General features: G+C 43.2%; 1 protein-coding gene across 3 annotated transcripts in view; it reads left to right on the top strand.

Annotated features, from left to right (window-relative positions):
* The window catches only part of CDH13 (cadherin 13), a 1,400,946-nt gene that overhangs the window by 755,441 nt on the left and 625,301 nt on the right, over positions 1 to 20,204 (top strand). For all 3 annotated transcript variants that reach the window (XM_078063200.1, XM_078063199.1, XM_078063201.1), the window contains one exon: positions 13,141 to 13,349. In XM_078063200.1, coding sequence (XP_077919326.1) covers positions 13,141 to 13,349 — 209 coding nt within the window. The remainder of the gene's footprint in view (positions 1 to 13,140; positions 13,350 to 20,204) is intronic.

Genomic DNA, 20,204 nt, shown 5'->3' with positions numbered 1-20,204 from the left:
AAGATGTAAAAAGCAGAATTCCAGCTTTGCTACTTACAAATGTGTGACCTTAAGAAATCTGTTTAATCTCTCTGGGCTTCAGTTTCCTCATCTCTACAAGTTTATCTTTATAGGACTGTTGGAGAGGTGAGAGAAATGTTTACCAATGTTTAGCCCACTGCCTGGCATGTAGAAAATGTTCCATAAGAAGCTGTTATGGAAGATAGATGTCAAACCTGAAAAATAAGAACCGTTATGGTTTTGTAGAGTGCCTGGAAGATCTAGGGAAATGCTTTGGATATTTCCCAGTGCATGTTCATATGAACCAACACTCATATAACTTGGATGCCACTGCCATTTATGTTCACTGAGCTAGTTCAGAACTGGAATGAATGATGCCTTGCTAGAATCTTCAGCTAGTTCAGAAACCAAAGTTTGATGTTATTACAAACGTTTGATACCCAGCCAATTTGTCCATTTTTTTTTAATCAAGTAGGTTGGAAAACTTACCCAGTACATGTTGGCTTATTACATTTTATGTGAAAAAATCTCTTTTTTCACTGACTGATTCGTGGATAATTCTTCAAATATAGTAATTAGAGTACACAGAGTGGTGCAATGGAACTTCTGGAGTGTGGTGAACCTGGGTTTGAACCCGAGTTCTATCACTGACCTTGGCACCATGGACAACTCATCCTCTCCAAGTGTCCTTCATTTCCGCTCTGTGAAACAGTTGAAATATCCTATGAAGATTGGGGCAAGAGAGAACCTCACCTTATGTTCCTGATACTTTGTTAAAAGCTCAACAGTAAATAAACACAAAGATCAATGGAACAGAATAGAAAACCCATAAATGAACCTACAACTATATGGGAAATTCATCTTCCACAAAGCAGGAAAGAATATCCAATGGGAAAAAGACAGTCTCTTCAACAAATGATGCTGGGAAAACTGGACAACGACATGCAAGAGAATGAAACTGGACCACTTTCTTACACCATGCACAAAAATAAATTCAAAATGGATTAAAGGCCTAAATGTGAGACAGGAAACCATAAAAATCCTAGAAGAGAACACAGGCAGTAACTTCTTTTACATGGGCCATAGAAACTTCTTTCTAGATATGTCTCCTGATGCAAGGGAAACAAAAGCAAAAAGAAACTATTGGGCTTTAATCAAAATAAAAACTCAGGCATAGCAAAGGAAACAATAGCAAAACTAAAGGCAACCTATGGAATGGGGAATATATTTGCAAATGACATGTCTGATAAAGGATTAGCATCCAAAATATATAAAGAACTTATAAAACTCAATACTCACAAACTGAATAATCCAATTAAAAAATGGGCAGAAGAGGGACACCTGGGTGGTGCAGTCAGCTAAACATCTGACTCCTGGTATTTGCTCAGGTTGTGATCTTAGGATCATGAGATTGAGCCCCACATCAGGCTCCACACTCAGTGTAGAGTCTGCTTGAGATTCTTTCTCCCTCTCCCTGCCCCTCCTGCTTGTGCTCTCTATTTCTCTCTCTCTCTCTCAAATAAATAAATCTTTTAAAAAATGGGCAGAAGACACAAAAATACATTTTTCTAAAGAAGACATATAGATGGCCAACAGACACATGAAAAGATGCTCAACATCATCGATCATCAGGGGAATGCAAATCAAAACATACCTGTCAGAATGGCTGAAATCAAAAACCCAAGAAACAACAGGTATTGGTGAAGATGTGGAGAAAGGGGAAACCTCTTGGGGCGCCTGCGTGGCTCAGATGGTTAAGCGTCTGCCTTCGGCTCAGGTCATGATCCCAGGGTCCTGGGATTGAGTCCCGCATCGGGCTCCCTGCTAGGCAGGGAGCCTGCTTCTCCCTCTGCCTCTGCCTCACTCTCTCTCTCTGACTCTCATGAATAAATAAATAAAAAACATTTAAAAAAAGGGGGGGGAACCTCTTGCACTGTTGGTGGGAAGGCTAACTGGTACAGCCACTCTGGAAAACAGTATGGAGATTCCTCAACAAGGTAAAAATAGAACTACCCTATGATCTAGCAATTGCAATACTAGGTATTTACCCAAAGAATACAAAAATACTAATTCAAAGGGATACATGCACCCTGATGTTTATAGCAGTATTATCTACAGTAGCCAAGTTATGGAAATAGCCCAAGTGCCCATTGACTGATGAATGGATAAAGATGAATGGATAAAGAAGATATGGCGTGTGTATATATATACATGTATATATATAGTGTAGTATTATCTATCTATATATATGTGTGTGTATATAGATATAGATATGGATATAGATATAATGGAATGGAATGGAATCTTGCCATTGCAATGACATGAACAGAGCTAGAGAGTGTTATGCTAAGCAAAATAAATCAGTCAGAAAAAGACAAATACCATATGAATTCACTCATGTGGAACTTAAGAAACAAAACAAATGAGCAAAGGGGAAAAAAGAGAGAGAGAGACAGAGAGGCAAACCAAGAAACAGACTCTTTAACTATAGAGAACAAACTGAGGGTTACGGCGGGGCGGAGGGGGGAGGATGGAGTAAATAGGTGATGGGGATTAAGGACTGCATTTGTGTGAAGACCACTGGGCATTGTATGGAACTGTTGAATAACTACATTGCATACCTGAAATTAATACTACACTGTATGGTAACTAACTAGAATTTAAATAAAAACATAAAAAACAAAAAAAAGCATAATGGCTACTTCTTCCAGAACCCACCTTCCTCTTCCGGGCTTGAATATTTAGAGGTCATTGTTTACTGAGTACTGCTTCACATTATAGATTATAACGTCTTTAGGAGATGGGACTGTGTCTTCTCTATTAATTATAGCACTGTATACATTTGTTTCAATGTTTATAAATCAGAAGCTGGTTCAGTACACATTCCCTGAAGACTCATTTTGCAGGATTTTTGTTTATTTGTTTGCTCATCTTGGACATTTAAATTTATTTCCAAATGTTGGGTTACCACTGCTGCACTCCTACCTGCCTTCATCTCCAAGCCCTCCTCATCCCTTCTGAAACATTTCATGGGAGCATTGAAAGAGACTAGTTGATCATCCCGCCTAGAGTTGTAGGGAAGAGATTGGGTCAAAACTAAAGGCCCTTTAGATTTATGATGCTGTCTTGTTAAATTGATGGTGGTCAAGGTTATAATTAGATCTTCAAACTCTCCTAGCCAATTAAAAAATGTGCCTATGTGATTTGCATACTTTAACTCTTTGGGTTATGTATTAGTATCAATATTTACCTGAAAAGCTATAATTCATCACTTCAAATGTTTCTAATGTGTTGTTGCATTCTTAAATATGATTTTATTATGACTTAAGGCCAAAACATTGATTAAAAGAACACATCCAAATTTATAATAAAATATAGGAAAGTTATACAGAAATTTGCTTCCTAAGCAATTTTTAGAGAACACATCTCTTCAGTAAAGTGAGAAATATATGTTGATAATCCATCATCTTGGATACTTTCTGATATTGATGAGCATGCTCATTGGTTGACTTTCTCTCACTGTTAGAAACAAGTTGTTATGTTGAACTATGATTTGTTTGCTTGTAATTTCTACCCTGTGATGTTTGTTTGGCCTTTTAATACAATGAAGAAATGGAACACACATCCTTCAACAGGGCAACCCTCCAGATGGTTGTGTGGTCCAATCTTCTAGACACTGAATACCATGAAGGCAGATAATCTACCTTATTCATCTTTATGTTGACATTTATCCCTTACTGCCTACTATCCTGCACATTGTAAGTGAAAAAATGATATTTTTAATGGATTGCTAGATGAGATTTAGAATAATAGAATTTCCCAATTGTAAGAGACATCATCCAACACCAGAATCTCTTCCACACCATTCTTGCTGCATAGTCATTTAGGTTATACTTCAGAGTATCTAGTGACAAGCAAATTATTTCATCCAGAAAAAACTGGAGCTTCCAAAGGGTACCCTGAATTTCTTCAGGCTTTTCTAGTATTTGGACAACAATGAGTTCATGCAAATACTAATATTTGCACTACACATTCTTGTCGCCCCCACCTGCACAATTATAAAATCCCAACAGACCCACCCCACCTCCCCTGGCCATCATTGAGATTATTTTTGAAAGACCTCACACAAACTCACAAATTATTCTCTCATGACCCTTCCTTCTAGCCTCTTTGTTGGTTAACATACCTGAAAATCTCTTAAAGGAAGTGTCTCCTCCCTGCTTTTGTGAGAAGGCTGTTTCTCAAGTCCATCTCTAGGATCCCCACAGCCATGGACCCCCATGATGCCGGAAGACCCAAAGCTGCTTTAGTCTTCGTTGTACCAGAGCAAAGTCAAGTGTATTCCATTCAGAAAGAGGGCCAAGCCACCATTCACCATAGCAGTTTGTGAGGAACTAGACTAACAGTGCATGAGATTACCTAAATTTCCTGTCGTTTATGAATCTTTAAGCTTGTATATATAGCTTATTCTTTCCCTGAGCTACAACCCCATGGGGCTGGACTAGGAAACCAATATTGAGTTCTCTCTGTCTTCCTTCTGTTTCTGCATTTCTCTAAGTGCTCATGTAGAAGTTGTCCTCCTGACAAGCCCCTTCCTTCCTATGTAGATCTGCCCATGCAATTGAGAGGTACTTGGGAAATCACAGGTCTGATTGCATCAGACACAATCAGGATCTGAATCACAATTTAGGCTCAGCCAGGACACACTGCCACATGTCCCCAGACAACTCCAACTGCAAGGCCAAAAGTTTTGAACGTTGTAGTGGAGCAAATCTCTCTTCTCATTAATTTACCTTTACACAGAGGCATGTTTACACATAATTACTAGATAACTCAAAAACTAAAGGCTATGTAAGAGCCACGTGCTAGTACTATGAAATCACAGAGAGGCAATCCCTATACATCTGAGACTTGGTGATTCTCAAAGCTACTGAGTCTGTGATTAATATTTCACTGATCGGGTGACTTTCAGTTGGCTTACTCAAATCTTCATATGAGTTTAGGCCATCATTCTCACTTTTGTTTGGAGAGTTTCAATTTGCTTAGCTGTCAAGTTGCAGTCCTGCTGTTTATTCATTCAATGAACAGGGTTGAGTGTATATTGTGTCAGGTGCTATGCCACAGAAAGTAATTCGAATTTGAAATACAAATTTATAGTGATTATAAGTACCATGGGATAGACAATACACAGTATTCTTTCAGGAAACAATCTGCCATGTTTTAAAGAATCTGTAACGAGAGGAAAACGTAACACCCTGACAGAAAAGACTAGTTTCAAAACTAGCAACTCAGTTTTAATGGTAGGCAGAGAAAATCCCCTGAAAGCAGATGTGGGCTCTGTCTTCTTCCAAGAGGAAGCCCTTAAGGGTTTACATGGTAAAAATAGGTTTCTGCAGAAGATCACTTGACAAGATCATTCACTATGATATCTTTGCCTGACATGATAGAATTGAAACTCTATTTTATGGAAGTTGGAATTGAAACATAAGATGGTATTAAGACTGTGCATTCTTGCACCTATCAAATCTATAAAGCCTTCGGAGGTGAAATCTATTCCTGAGCTAATCAGTCATGGTGGAGACCACGCCCATAACCTTACAGAAGCTCTGCAGATGTCAGTGCTTATTCCTGGCCAAACATGGATTATAGGATACAGTTCGGTACACTCATTAATCAGGAGGGTAAAATGAATGAAGGCCGGAGGAAGTGCCTATTGTACCATCCAGGGATCTGGCCCAATGTGGGTAGGACTAAACATATGTTAATGAAAGTTTGATTGGCTAGAATATTTGAGAAATGAAGGTGTTCGGGGAAACCACAGGGAGTGCTTTCTGTTTCTCTCAGTTGGGCAAATCCATAGAGCCTCTGGACTAAGCCTTGTGAGTTCTTTTAAAGGAAGTTGGTACCTCTGGATGCCAGTGGGATACTGAGGGATGTGAAAAGCAATTAGTCTTGCTCTGTATCCTGGGGAGAGTCCATCTGATATCTGAATTAAGTGCTACTTCAGTTGTCAGAAAGGCATGGATTTCTGTGTCCCAGCAAGGACTAGCAAATCAACCAATGTGCAGTCCCTTCTTGCTAATGGAACAACTGGATTCTGTTTTACTAACTAGGCCAGGGGTACTGGGATATCTGGTATAGCCTAAGGGAGAGTCAACAATTTGTATTCTGCTGCACAGTCATTGACTGGTCTCAGTGGTGTGCTGCCGTCAGCTAGTACTTGGACTCCTGAGAGCTGGTTGTTAAGCTTCTAGAAAATCTGCAAGCCAATTGAAGGCACATTGGTAGCTGAGATCAGCTATGTTTAGAATATTTACACCATAGACATTGGCAAATGATATGAATCAGGACTTTTTCCTTTACCATCATACTGCTGAAACAATGCTACTTTCTTCTGTGTGCGAGTGGAGATTGCTAGAAGTAGATTATCTGTAGATCCAACCATATCTGCCTGTAGGGAGATGCAGCTCTTGGGAAGATTGATTCAGAGCCCACAGGCCCCCGACCCACACGCATCCTCACGGTACAAGTAGTCTGAACACCAACTCTAAGAGGCCTTTTCACTTACATACAGACCAATTTTCATGGCTCTACAAATGTATGTATGTGTGTATGTATCTATGTATGTATTTAGGACCATTTGCCCATCTAAGACGTGAGTGTATGGATCATAGACTGACCCCAAAACACTTACCAGAGTAGCACAAAGTCCGTATTTTAGTACATACCTATCTACATGAGCAGGGCTGATCTATATTTTGCGGATAAATTTAAATCCATTTGCATTTTCGTATTTCCTGGGATCATAATACAGCTTAATTTGACCACTCACACATTTCAAGATGGTAAGAAATCTATGCCTTTTGGATTTTCATCCTTAAGAACCACGTTCAAGAGAAAGAAAGAAAAAAGCATAAAATCAAGGTCAGGAAGATTAAGCCCCTTAATTCACATGCCAAACTTCCCATTTCAATTGTGGTTTTGTCTCCCAGCTAAAGTTTGTCTTTTTGTGACATTTGCATTAAGCCCAGAGGACATTTTGAGTGGAAACATGCTGAAAGCATAATTGAAACACTGAGTGGTGCCATTTGTCTAATTTGCATTTTTCCCCCAGGTGGGGAGTTTTCACTCCCCATTTCTTCTCCTGGGGTGTTCAAAGATTATCTCAAAAAATGATGTTGTACAATTGATTCCAATAAATCCCCACATACAGTATATTATATGTATATATATTTTTTCTTTCTAGAATCTATTTTAAATGCCACAGTGATAAACTATGTAAGGAAGTCCTTTGTAGGTTCATAATAGTACAGGTAGTTTCTTTTCTCCCTCAGATAGAGATTTTGAATATTTGTCCACAAACTTAATTTTTTATTAGAATTTTCCCTTTCAGTTATCCTCATGGTGTCATTCTAAGATATTTAGGAGGGTGTCTCTATAGAAACAAACATTTAAAAAAAATAGGTAGACATAAACTATTCAATTTCATCCTTAATATGTTCTTTGAACTCTGTGCCCCCAAATATGCACTGACTTGATCTCTATTAAAAAGTTTGAGAATCACTGATATTTTGGTGTCTCAACAAAGTTATTAAATGAGACAATGATGCAGGGCTGATGCTATGAGGTGCACCCTTTAATGGGGAATTTAAGGTGAGATTATAATCGGTGGGGAAGTAGAGTCTGTTTTTCTGGGAGGAAGAAGTCAAATATGAGTGTGGTAAATTGTTTCTCTTTTGACTAAGTATTCCTCATATACTCCAGATCTGCCATTTAGATACGGCCGAAGCTGCTGTCATCGGCGAGGTCGAGTTTTGTGCTTTTTCTAAGGTGTGCATCTTTCTCAAACTTGCATTATTTATGTTAGACATATTCTTTCAAATATCAGAAGGCCTCCTAGATGATATCGAATAATCATATGGAATTCTATCAGATCCCTTTTAGGTTATAAGCCTGAGTTAGGGTGGAGCCAGGCATGAATTTATCTAAATGAGGGATATGCAGAGAGGAATGTAGCCCAGGCCAGCATTTTGGGAGGGTGGAACTCACATCACTCTGAGAGCTTTAGTGTCTGCAAAGACAAACATGTGTTTTTATTTAACTCCTTAGATTTAATTTAACATTATTGGGGGGAAAAAAAGGACATCTGACCCATCCAATATATATTATAAATGTTATCTTCAAATAATTTTGTGAGAATAAATAATGTGAGACAAATAAAAGAAAAATATTAAGTGAATAATAGATCTGCTATGAAAATATGGTGAAAATGTGAGGCTGGACGCGGGGTGTTTGAAGGAGGGAGTATATTTGCCCAGGCAGACTATCATGAACTGTGTGGCCTTCCCCTCATTCAACCTCACTAAGTCTCAGTTTCCTTTTTTTTTTTTTTAAGATATTTATTTAATTAATTAACTTATTTATTTATTTATTTGACAGAGAGAGTGACAGAGCACAAGCAGGGGGAGCAGGAGAAGGAGAGGGAGAAGCAGGCTTTCTGCTGAGCAGGGAGCCCAATGCAGGGCTGGATCCCAGGACCCTGGGATCATGTCCTGAGCCAAAGGCAGACGCTTAACCATCTGAGCCACTCAGGTGCCCCTAAGTCTCAGTTTCTAGAGAGGAAACAAATAATCTACCTCAAATTGGTCATGTGAGGATTCACTGCAATCATGAGTGTAAAGCCTTCGGTGCGGTGTCATGCTTTTTGGAAAAATAAGAGTTTAGATTGGTAGGAAGTTATCTGTACAAACAATCCATTTAAAGAACATTTAATGAAACTCTGTTGAGTCTACTATGGGTGGAGCACTGTGATTTCGCTTCTTTGATGTCATTTTTTTCTTCACAACCTCTCACGTGAGACAGGTAGGGCTTTGCCAAGAAGAGTAGGAAGATTCAAAGATGGTCCAGGCTGGATCAGAATCATCTGCCTCACTCCTTTGGCCCCAGCAGAGGCGCCTCTAGCAACCGTCTCCATGGTAACCACACTTGGCCCAGCAGGCCAGAGCATGGGTACCTGACTAGAAAGAGATGGAAGGACCCAGGAGGCAGGTGGAAAACTAGCTGGAAGCAGGAAGCTATGTAGGAAAAGGAAAAAAGTAGCTTCCTTAATGCCCACAATTACAGGAGTAATGATGGTAATAATTCTTATTCATGGAGCACCATCCTAAGTGTTTTATGCATGTAGGTATGTATGATTGTGTTGAATGCTCACCATAAGAATTACAGTACCTGTGAGGGAGGTACTACTATCTGTCCCACTTTACAGATGAAGACATTGAGGTACAAAGAGGATGGGTGGTCTGCCCAAGGTCACAGGGCTGCTGCACATGTGCCAGGTTTGGAAAACGGCTTAGAAACCTACCATTAAAACTGCCCTTTCTTAGGGCATGGGAAGAGTAGTTCCTGGCATGCTAGGTCCCCAGCCTCCTCTCTGTGCCAAGGATGGCTGGGAAATGTGGAAACCTGGCATCTTGACAAGCAGTCCATTGTCTGAGGTCCTGGTTTTTGGCCCTTAGCTGCATTAGATTCATCTGGGGAGCTTTAAAGGGATACCAGTGTCCAGACCCCAGCCCAGCCTGGTTATATCAGAATCTTGGTTGGGAGTTGAGCAGGTATTGCTATGTTTTAAAATGCTCTCCAGATGATTCTCATAGCCTTGAAAAAACCACAGTCTAAAGCATCTGCTCTTGAATTGGTAAAGGTGTCTAAAACAGAGACCCAGTTTTGCAATCCTTAGTTATTTGACAGAGCAAGCTGGGAAGAAAGCTGGAATATATTGGGTGCCTATGATGTGCCAGATCCTGAATGTAGATGTGGTCTCTCACTACGCCCTTATTTGGGACCTCTGAGAAGCCCAGAGGGATTAGTGAGTGGCCTTCAGGGGTCAGGATGGGGCAACTGCCCTATTCCCTCTTATGCATCAATTCCCAGGAAATGAATGTACTGAGAGCTTAAACTATGGAGGTAGACAGATGGACTGGGGACAGGTTCCTGCTTTCTCTGGGTATATGAACTCGAGCAAGTTGCTCAATCTCAGAGGCTCAGTCTGTTTTCCCGTAAAATGGAAAATGATGCTTTTAGAGTATGCATTTTCAGTGGGGCTATGATACCCCCAAGAGGGTGGCATGGGGGAGGGGCAAAACATTGCCTTTGTGTGTGTGTATAAAGCACAGAGGTACATAAGTACACAGACATGCAGTATATCTGTGCCATTGAAATTTCATGACAGCAGCGGCGCCTGAGTGGCTCAGTTGGTTAAGCATCTGACTCCTGATTTCAGTTCAGGTCGTGACTTCAGGGTTGTGAGATTCAGCCCCAAGTTGGGCTCTGCACTGGGCTTGGAGCCTGCTTGGGATTCTCTCCCTCTGCTCCTCCCCCTGCTCATCTAAGACAAGAATGGCCTAGGGACCTTCTTTTTCAATTCCTGCCCTTACTTGCAGCAGCTTCTGCTCCCAGCATTAAAGAAGTACCATGCCCTCAGTCCACCCCTATTAGAGTATCATTTTGCCCCTGGAGAGCAACTGAATTAAGTATAATCATTATTGAATGCCTCCTGTATGCAAAAGCATTCTGTTCATTGCTAGAGATCTAGAGATGAATAAGAAGAAGTAGAAAGATTCAATTTCTGATCTTGGTTCTTTTTTTAAAAAAAGATTTTATTTATTTGAGAGAGAGAGAGAGAGTACAAGCAGGGGGAGTGGCAGAGAACAGGGAGAGGGAGAAGCAGGCTCCCTGTTGGGCAGGGAGCATGATTCGGGACTCGATCCCAAAACTCTGGGATCATGACCTGAGCTGAAGGCAGATGCTTCACTGACTGAGCCACCCAGGCACCCCTCAGCTCTTGGTTCTGATGAGAAAAACAGATACATAAAATGGGCATATTGCTATAACATGATATAAAAGATCCTGTGTGCAGGAAACTTGGGGAGCACAAAGAGGATATTTGGACAAGTTATGGAGCTGACTCTTGTACAATGGCTAAGATTTAACAGGGTGAGGAAGGTGGGAAGTGACTTCTGCACAGAGGGAACAAAATGAGCAGAGGGGTGGGAGAATACAGTAGGTGTAGGCTGGCGCAGGGGTGAGTAATGCGTGAGGCACAGAGTGAGGGCAGAGGCCAGAGGCAAGGCCAATGGACAGCTTAGCCATGGAGGACCTTGGGTGCTGGCATCATTTGCACTGGGGAGCTGTAGTTGTATGAGACTCAGGTAGAGGCAAGTTGGTTCTATAGTTGTGTTGGGAGGGTCCAAATCTTTTTTCAAGGAATAAGTCTTGATGTGGCCTTCCAGGCCCCACATTTCCAGCTGATCTTCACTCTCTGTTCCCCACTTTCTCCCTTGCTCTCTGTGCCCATCTCACTGGCTTATTTGCAATCCCCTGAATGCCACTGGACCTTTGCACATGTGGCTCTTTCTGCCTGGAGTAGGTCCTCTGTTACTTATAAGGGTATTGAATTACTGTCTTTCTCTCCGACTATACTTCAACCCAGGGACTGTGTCCATCTTTGCTCAACATTATAAACCCAGCATCTAGCATAATATAGATTCCTAGTTAATATTTGTGGAAGGGCGTAATGGATGTGGGAAGGAAGAAAGGAAGGAAAGGAAGGGAAAGGCGAAACTAGAACCCCACAAAATTTTGTATGTCTTTCCTCACTCCTAGTCCTCCCCAGTTTGGTCTGTCTTCTTGGGTCCTGCCCAGGGGCCAGGGCCAGAACCAGCCAGCATCCTAGCCATCCAGCAGGCCCTGTCATTTGAGCAGCGTGCCTTCAGTGGATGAATGCTAATCGATAATAATGAAACAATTTATGTGTCTCTCCGCATTTACAAACTGTGGGAGGCACCTCCTTTGCTCTCTCCAAGCCTCAGTTACCTTATCTATAAACTGGGGTCAAAAAAGTACCTCATTCGTTGTGCAGATTAAATAAGATAATGCATGTAAAATGCTTGACACTTAGCCTCGCGTGTGGAAATTGTTCAATTCACGTTAGCTATTATCATTATCAGCTAATATGGTTATTATCACCGTAAGAATTATCTCCCAGAACAGAAAGATCAGCTTAGTTCATCAAATATTTATATGGCTTTAACAGTGTGCTCAGACCAAGGTAGATGTTGTCATCAAAGACACGCAAGAAAGTTCCTTGAAGCAATATTTTGAGAGCCCCAAACTGGAAATAGTCCCAATGCCCATCAAGAGAAATTCATTAGAGCCACATACTGGCGTACTACACAGTGGTTAGGATTAACTGTTGTGACTCACAGACACATGGATGAATCTCACAAACATAATATCGAGTGGAAGAATCCAGACACAAAAGAGCACACACTGGATGATCCCATTTTTATGAAGTGCAAATGCATGTGGAACAGACCTATGGTTTTAGAAGTCAGCATTGTGCAGCCTTCAAGGAGGAAGCTGGGGATTGTGGCTCAGGAGGGAGGGGAAGGGGAAGGTTGGCAGTATTTGTATCTGGGCCTAGGCCCTGAGTATAAGGGCATGCCCACTTTATGAAAATACATCAAGTTGTACATTCTGATTTATGTGCTTTTTCTGTATCTGTATTATGCTTCTGTTAAAGGTTTACTAAACAAGTCTGTTCAGTAGAGAGCTGAGGAAACAGAAGTGGGGTGAGGAAAGAAGGCCAGCAGTACAATTCTGTGCTTGCCCACAAGAACAGCTGCTTCTCCTATTCCTTCCCAAACATGACTTAGCCATTCAACTATAGGAATTTTGTCCACATCTATCCCACTAGTGTGTTAATCTGAGCCAGGCGTCATTGGTACAACACCAGACTGACTGGTTTTCTTGGCCTCTCTTCTCTCTCAAACCACTCTCTGGAACCCTGAGCTGCTGTCTTAAAAGATCCTGTTCATCTCTGCTCCTCAGTGCTTAGTACCTGCCTAGAACATGGCAGGTGATCAAGGACAGATCTAGAATGAATGAAGTTTCCCAGCACAATCAGAGCTAGAGAGCTACAGGGGGGTGCTGTGGGATAAGGGGAAGCATTTGTAGATTTGGGTGGGGAGCAGTGACCCACATTTAATGGTCAGAGATTTCTCCAGCAGTAAACTGCCCAACCTACTCACACTCTTTCTGTTTTTGTTCACCTGTTCTGTTTTGGTTTGTTTTTTTCCCCAGTGACCTTCAGTGACTGCAAGGGAAACAACAAGCTACACTATGAGGTCTCAAGCCCATACTTCAAGGTGAACAATGATGGCAGCTTAGTTGCCCTGAAAAACGTAACTGCGGTAGGCAAGACTCTGTTCATCCACGCCCGGACTCCCCATGCAGAAGACATGGCAGAACTCGTGATTGTCGGGGGGAAAGACATCCAGGGCTCCTTGCAGGTAACACAGCTATTTGGGATAAACTGGGTCCACAGAGGAACGTTGGGGTCTGTATGTCTTATGTGGAAAATCATTCTTGGGTTTATTATTGGCCAAGACTTCTTTGTTGTTGCAAAGGACAACAACCCAACTCAGAAACCTATTCGGGGGAGGAGGTGGTATGTGAGAATTTATTGGCTAACGAGGCAACTGTTTCAGAATAACTCTGCCTCCAGGCAAGGCAGTGTACCAATGCCCAGTTACGACCCCAGCTTTGAGCCTTACCCATTTTGTGGTTCTGTTTTCCTTCTGTTGGCTTCACTTTTAGACAGTCACATCCTTCTCTGCCTTCCAATGTGGAGATCTCAGCAGCTCTACTTCATTTTCCCAGCCTGAAGTCCCCTGAGAAAGCACCTCTTCCTGATAATGCCAACAAATGCTTGAAATCAAATCTTACTGGCTCTCATTAGATCACATGTTCATCCTTGAACTAGTCACTGTGTCCATTGGGTAGCGATGCTCTAGTTGGCTAAGTCTGAGTCACGCGTCTCATCCTGAAGCCAGGGTGGAGTCAGCCCCACCTAAGACATATGGGCGGAGAGTGAAAGATAGGTAGTTACTCAAAGTAAATTAGCATGCTGTTGTCTGAGGGTGGGAAATGGTGCTTGGGCAGGCAAGAAGACAGTGGCCCACTAGAGTTGTATAACGAGACAGCCATTGCATATGGCACCACTCCTTTGCCATGATCTAGTGCCCGTTCCTTTCAAGATGCACACATATGCTGATCCTTGTACTTGTGTACATGTTTACACACTTTAAGAATGCTACCAACTGCCCTTTAGACTTCCTGATTGTGTCATCCAGAGACTTTTTGCTACCGTGGACTCACCTACCCCTCCTTCATCAAGATTTTAAAGACTCTGGTTTCTTGATAGAAAGGAAGGGCGCACAGCAAGACCCAGACCAAACAATTACAATAATAATGGTGTGTTCCCAGCTGGGTGTGGCTAGCTTTTGCTCCTGCTTGATGGTCTGCTCTTACCCAATTTTTCAAAGCCTTGATTTTTGCTGCCTTTCTCCATCTGCCACACTCCCCATAACCTTGCTTTATCTGCAAATTTTTGTTCAGCGGTGGAGGGTGGGGGGTTGGTACGAACACCGATTCTATAGCTGGGGAGCAGAGACAGAGACTGTCTGTGTGATCTTGAAAGAATCATCAAACTCCTTTATCTGCAGACTGGAGGGGTGAAACAGTCTGGGATGGCCAATAAGTGCCATGTGCATTGCCCCATTCTGTCACCATACTCATGGCAGATATGGCTAATTGTCCCCAGCTTGACCTGAGTATCTTTCCCAATACAGTGCTCTGGAGCTATCCATTGATCATTCAGAGATGTTTCCAGGGATGGAATATATTTGTCACCCCTAGACCGGACAGACTCCACAATTCCCCTTCATATCTGTGAATCTGTGAGTTAAGGGTAGATAGCAAGCTGAAAATGAATGCACATTGTGCCACCGATATTTTCAAAGAAAATAGGATATTGATGAATATGCCCAGTGTGGCAACCCACTGGCACCACAAAAAGCTTTTCTCTTACTTAACCATTTCACAGCATCTCACTAACTTGCGATAGAAATGACTTGGTAAATATCTAAAGTCACAAAATTGCTGGGATGTGCGGCACAAAGTGCTTCTTAGGAACAAGTAAATGGTACAGAAACTCACATAAGGGGGTTTGCATGTGGGATGGGCTGTATTTAGACAGACATTGTTCATCGTGATGAAAGGCTCCTCTTTAAATCCAGAAAAGACAGTGTCATCCTGCTTAGCTTAAAGCAGAACAGAGGGAATTCTGGGCACTTCCCAGGACAGACTCCACCTTGATAGGCTCTGAGACCTGGGGTTCAGTACGAAAAGACTCAGTCTTGAAGAACTGGCCTCTTGAGTCCCAGAGAGACACCCTCCTGGAGGCCAGGCCCCTCAGAGCCGTTTCTCATTCGCCTTTGTCTGAGCCCATTGTCCACAAAGCCTGGCTGCCATCGGCGGCTTCTCATAAAGCCTGGTGGAGGCCGGGGCACCGTGCACCTTGCCGGACCCCAGCAGAACGGGGCATTCCCCTCCTGCCTCCAGTAATTTCATGAGGTTTGAAAATAGGCCTCGTGAAGCTGCCCAGATGTGTCTGTAATAAAAAGTCCAAAAAAATTAAAAAGAAAAAAAAGATAGGAAAACAATATAGCTAGCCAAAGAATTCCTCCAAGGAGAACACAATCCTTAAGAGATATTCATTTGGTATTTTGAGGCCCTCCTATGTGCAGCCGAGCGGCCAGCCGCTAGAGAGGGGAAGCAGTGAGCCCTCAGTCAGCCCCGCTCCTGGGCGGGGAGGGAAAACGAACGAGTATGTTGAAACAGCCCTAAGCAGGGCACCAAGGCCGACTGCTCTCCTGTGCCTTTTAGAGAACAGATCGGGCAGTGGAAGCTGGGCTGGTAACAGAGCCAGCACGTTCATGGCCCTCACAGTCTGCCGGGGCTGCCCTCATGGGCCCCAAATGCTGACTCATTAAATCTCCCCCACCGCCTATGAGGCATGTGCTACTGTCCTCGCTTTACAGGTGGGGGAAACTGAGGACATAGAGGTGGGTGAGAAATTATATTATTTAGTGGGACTCTCTCAAGGGTGTACATCTCAGTCTGTGCTTTGTGTCCATTGTTTTTAACCCTCACAACCCTCCCCCGTGGGGCTGCTGACTTCACCCCTTCCTCCAGATGTGAAAAGTTGGCCAAGATCCCCTAGCTTGAAATTGGCAGAAATGAGATTGAGATCTGGCCTCTCCGTACAAACGTTCACTCTCTTTCCCGCCCATGGGTCAAGAGATGAGGGCACGAGTCAGAGCAATACAGTAGCAATGGAAGAAACCAACAAATGGCAGGTGTGGTTTGAAGGAGGAAAGAGCCAGGATTTAGCATTTGGGTGACTCCAAGCTGTGCAGGCTAGGAGGATGGAGGTGGATTGGACCAGTCAGAAAAGGGGTGGTTGGGAAAGGTGCTTGCTTAGTCAGGCTTGGATGTGTTGAGTTGGTGGCTCATGGGGACATCTTGATAGAGATGACAGAAAATATGGGACTAGATCTTAGGGTCAACACTTAGGGGAAGAACAGTATAGTGGTAAGGCTTTGGCTTTGGTGTTGAACTTAAGTGGGTTCAAATTTCTACTCCACCACCTATGATTGTGACTTTGGACCAGCTACCCAACTCCCTAAACCTCAACATCCTTATCTATGAGACAGGGGTAAGAATAATCTGCATCACAGAATCATTCTGTTGGGCACAGCCCAGAACACCAGGTGACCCATCCTAACAATGGTATCATATTGGAACCTCTAGAGAAAGAATAGCTACTGGGGGTTAAGTGATCTCACCGAGGCCAGGAGACAGGAGGCGGAGATCAAGGGAAGGAGGAGAAAGTGAAGCCAGAAAGCCTAAACCTGTGAAGTCTATTTGTTAATAGCTTAATTATAGACTCCCAAGCTGTCTCTGCATTTTGAGTTGGCTGCCCAGAAGCTAGGACCTCTCTATATGGACAGTGTAAGATCACCTTAGACTGGAGAGGGCAGAGGAGCAGCTTAGTCCCTCATGTTTGGACAGGGGAGGTAGGATTGGTATGGAAGGGCCAAGGCATGCCACGCTTACAGGAGGGGTTTCTAGCCTGGGGAAGGTAATGATGAACTGCGCTCATGGAAGTATGTCTGCACAGACAGCAGCTTGTCCGCGCTGAGTCTGCTATCCCTCCTGCCTGACAACAGTGAATGGGAAGACAGCAGAGTGCTCGCTTTTATTTGTTTAGTTTTACTTTGGATAGGGGGCTCCAATGGTTTATATGGGCAAGCTCCGTTTCATTCCTTATGCATCTTAGGTAGAGACGTCTTTACCCGCTGTGCAAATGGGACTCATCAACCTCAATTTCACGTCTAGCACTGAAAAAAAAATTTTTTTAAGCCATCTTTTTATTTATTTTTTCTTTCTGACTTAAGAAGTTGTAGCTTCTGTGACTGTAGATTATAGCAAGGAATACTGACATCAATTACAGCACTGGAGGAAGTCAGGCTGGGAGGTAAGAACATCAGAGAGCTTGTAGAAATTTATTTTGAATTCCAGTTTGAGAGCTAAAAGAGACTGTGCCCACCAGCTTCATCTTGAAATGTGGGCGTTCACACTCTAAGCAGCTGTAGAATTTAGGTACCCATGACCTGGACAGCTGGGTCCTCAAGAACAGAGCAGGAGATGCACAATGCAACGGGAGGGAGGGGTGTGGGAGCCTGCGGGCGGCTGGCTTGGATCCAGCTCTCACATCGGGGCTGTGTCTTAAATGCAAATCTGATCACTTTACTCCTTGCTTAATGGGACCTTGCTAGCTCATCAGCCCACCTGGCCCCTAGGATAATATTCTGTCGCCTTCATAGATGTCTGAAAGGGCCCTTCACTGTTGAGCCTGGCTGGTCTCTGCAGCCTTCCCTCCAGTCCGGTTCCTTTCATCTCTAAGTGGCTTGACCTGCTGAAATGCTTGACCTCCAAGAGCTTTCCCTGCTCCCTGTCCAAAGGCGGGTCTCCCTTGGTAGCAATGGTTCTGCTCCTTCATGCCCTTCTTCTCAGTTTGTAAATTATGCATTTATTTCAGGTGTTTAAAGTCTGGCTCCCTGATAAGACTATATAAGCTCCCTGGAGGCAGAAATATAGTCTGTTTCCTTCCTATTTCCTTCCTCCCTCCCTTCCTTTCTTCCTTCCTTACTTCATTCTTTTCCGATGTGTCCATGCCTGTATCCCTAGGACTCTGCACAGTGCCTGACATGCAGTTGGTATTCATTGACTGTCTTTTGAATAAACGCTTGAGTAGAATGCATGACACCTTCACACCACTCCCTGCACTGAACTCTGGGCTCCTCACTCCAATACCAAACCACTGTGGTTTCTTGAATTGGCCAAGCTCTCCCTAGTCAGTGTTTCACACCCAGTGGTCACCTGAAGAGTCCCCTCACTATAGCCCCAGCTGGTGGCGGCCCCCTTGCTATGGCCCCAGCGGCCCCATGGCCAGCACCAATTGACCTGGCTAGCTCCTTTGATACTTCTGGGCCCGCCAAGATTTCCCTTCCTTAGAGACACCTCTCTGACTGTTCCCCCCAGATCATTAAGTGTTTTTTTCCTCCATGTTCCTCATAGAACCCCGCCTGGCTCCCCGATCACAGCACTAAATTTTAACTGCCTGATTTAATTTGTGCTGCTTCCCATCTCCGTTCTGAACTCCTGAACTCAGGGACCATGATGCCTTGATTCCCAGTGCTGCACTTACCACCTCTGCTCCAGTTCCCTCACCTGTAAAATGGGTTCACAACAGAATCGACTTCATAGAGATGTCGTGAGGATTAAATGAGTGAATATATACAAAGCATTTAGAGCAGTGGCCGGCACAGAGTGAGTGCCATGAATATGCCAGTTAGTCCTCATCGCTGTATCATCCAAGCCAGACTATAATAAATGCTCAGCAAAGGAGCCTGGCAAATCGAGACAACCCAGCCCTCCCTCCCCTGCCCACCATGACCAAATTCTATCTGGTCTACCACCTGTAGGGTATTTAGAATTCCACGTGAACTGAAATCGTTACCATTTCACTCCTCAGGTGTCCACTGGGTGTGAAACACTGACTAATCTTCCAGGACTCTCAGTTTCTATGGGTCCGCTTAATAAACACCAAGAGACTTGGCAGTATTTAGAAGTTAATTATGAAGCATTTACGCTTGTTCACTAGAAGTCAATATGTGGTGTTCTTAGTAAAAGTAAATTGGTCTCTGAATGAAGTTCTTTTATTAAATGCAAAAAAAAAATTTCCTCCCCCTTTTTTGCCATTTAAAACATTCCCCCCCTCCAAATAAAATGAATAGAGAAAGTTATGACAGACACTGAAAAAGCTAAATGTAAGGCTTGCTTATCTTGGTGGATCACCATCACTGTAAACTCTTCATTTAAATGACATAAATTTGGCTCCTAATCCAGTTTCAAGAACCAGGATGCAAATAGTTCCAGAAAGATAAAATAAAAGGAGCAATCAGAAGAAGGAACAACTTGGGAGGAAACAGTTGTTTTTGTTTCTAATGTTTAAAATAAAAATATAAAACATGCCATTGACTGCTCAGCTGCCGATGTTAATATCGCTGCTAAATCTGTATCTTGGCCCTGGTGGGGATCAGGGCAGTGAACCCCCTGTCTGGAGTCTCGGGTTCCATGTGTTGAGTACCTTGAGGGATTGTGGGTCTGGGGGCCCCAAAGCAGCAGCTGGGTAGCTACTGTCCCTGCACATGTGCGTGCTCTGTGACATTTAGCTGAGCTGTGCATGATATGCACGGGGACCTGGAATCACTCCAAGTTGGGATCTAATCACACATTTAATACTTGCCATTCGGGTGGTACTGAAAAGTACCCTAACTCTTTTGAGGTATAGTTTTCTCATCTGTGAAGCAGTGGCTGTCTGTATTCCCAGCCTTGTCTAGATGCCAGCATGGGGTATACAAAAATTTTTTTTTTTACTATCCTGCCTATCCCAGTGCTAACAGAGGGTCTCAGTCACAGACTGGTGACTCTTAACTGAAGTATGCAGTGAGTTGCTGTCACCTCTGTCTATTCCTTCACCATCTTTCCTGATCTCACACGTTCTAGACAAAAATATTTTTGCACATGTGTTACTGAGATGAACTCCAATTTTTATCACCTCTGAGCCAACCATTTGAATCCTGTTTGCTTGGGCCATTATACCATCCAACCTCCCAGGCCCCTGTCATGCCGCACACAGGAAACTTGACTTCGTTTGTCTAAAGCATCCCTGAGAA

The sequence above is a fragment of the Halichoerus grypus genome, chromosome 15 (assembly GCF_964656455.1).
Source record: "Halichoerus grypus chromosome 15, mHalGry1.hap1.1, whole genome shotgun sequence".
Taxonomy (NCBI): domain Eukaryota; kingdom Metazoa; phylum Chordata; class Mammalia; order Carnivora; family Phocidae; genus Halichoerus; species Halichoerus grypus.
The sequence above is the reverse complement of the archived record's forward strand: the minus strand, read 5'-3'. Positions and strand labels throughout refer to the sequence as shown.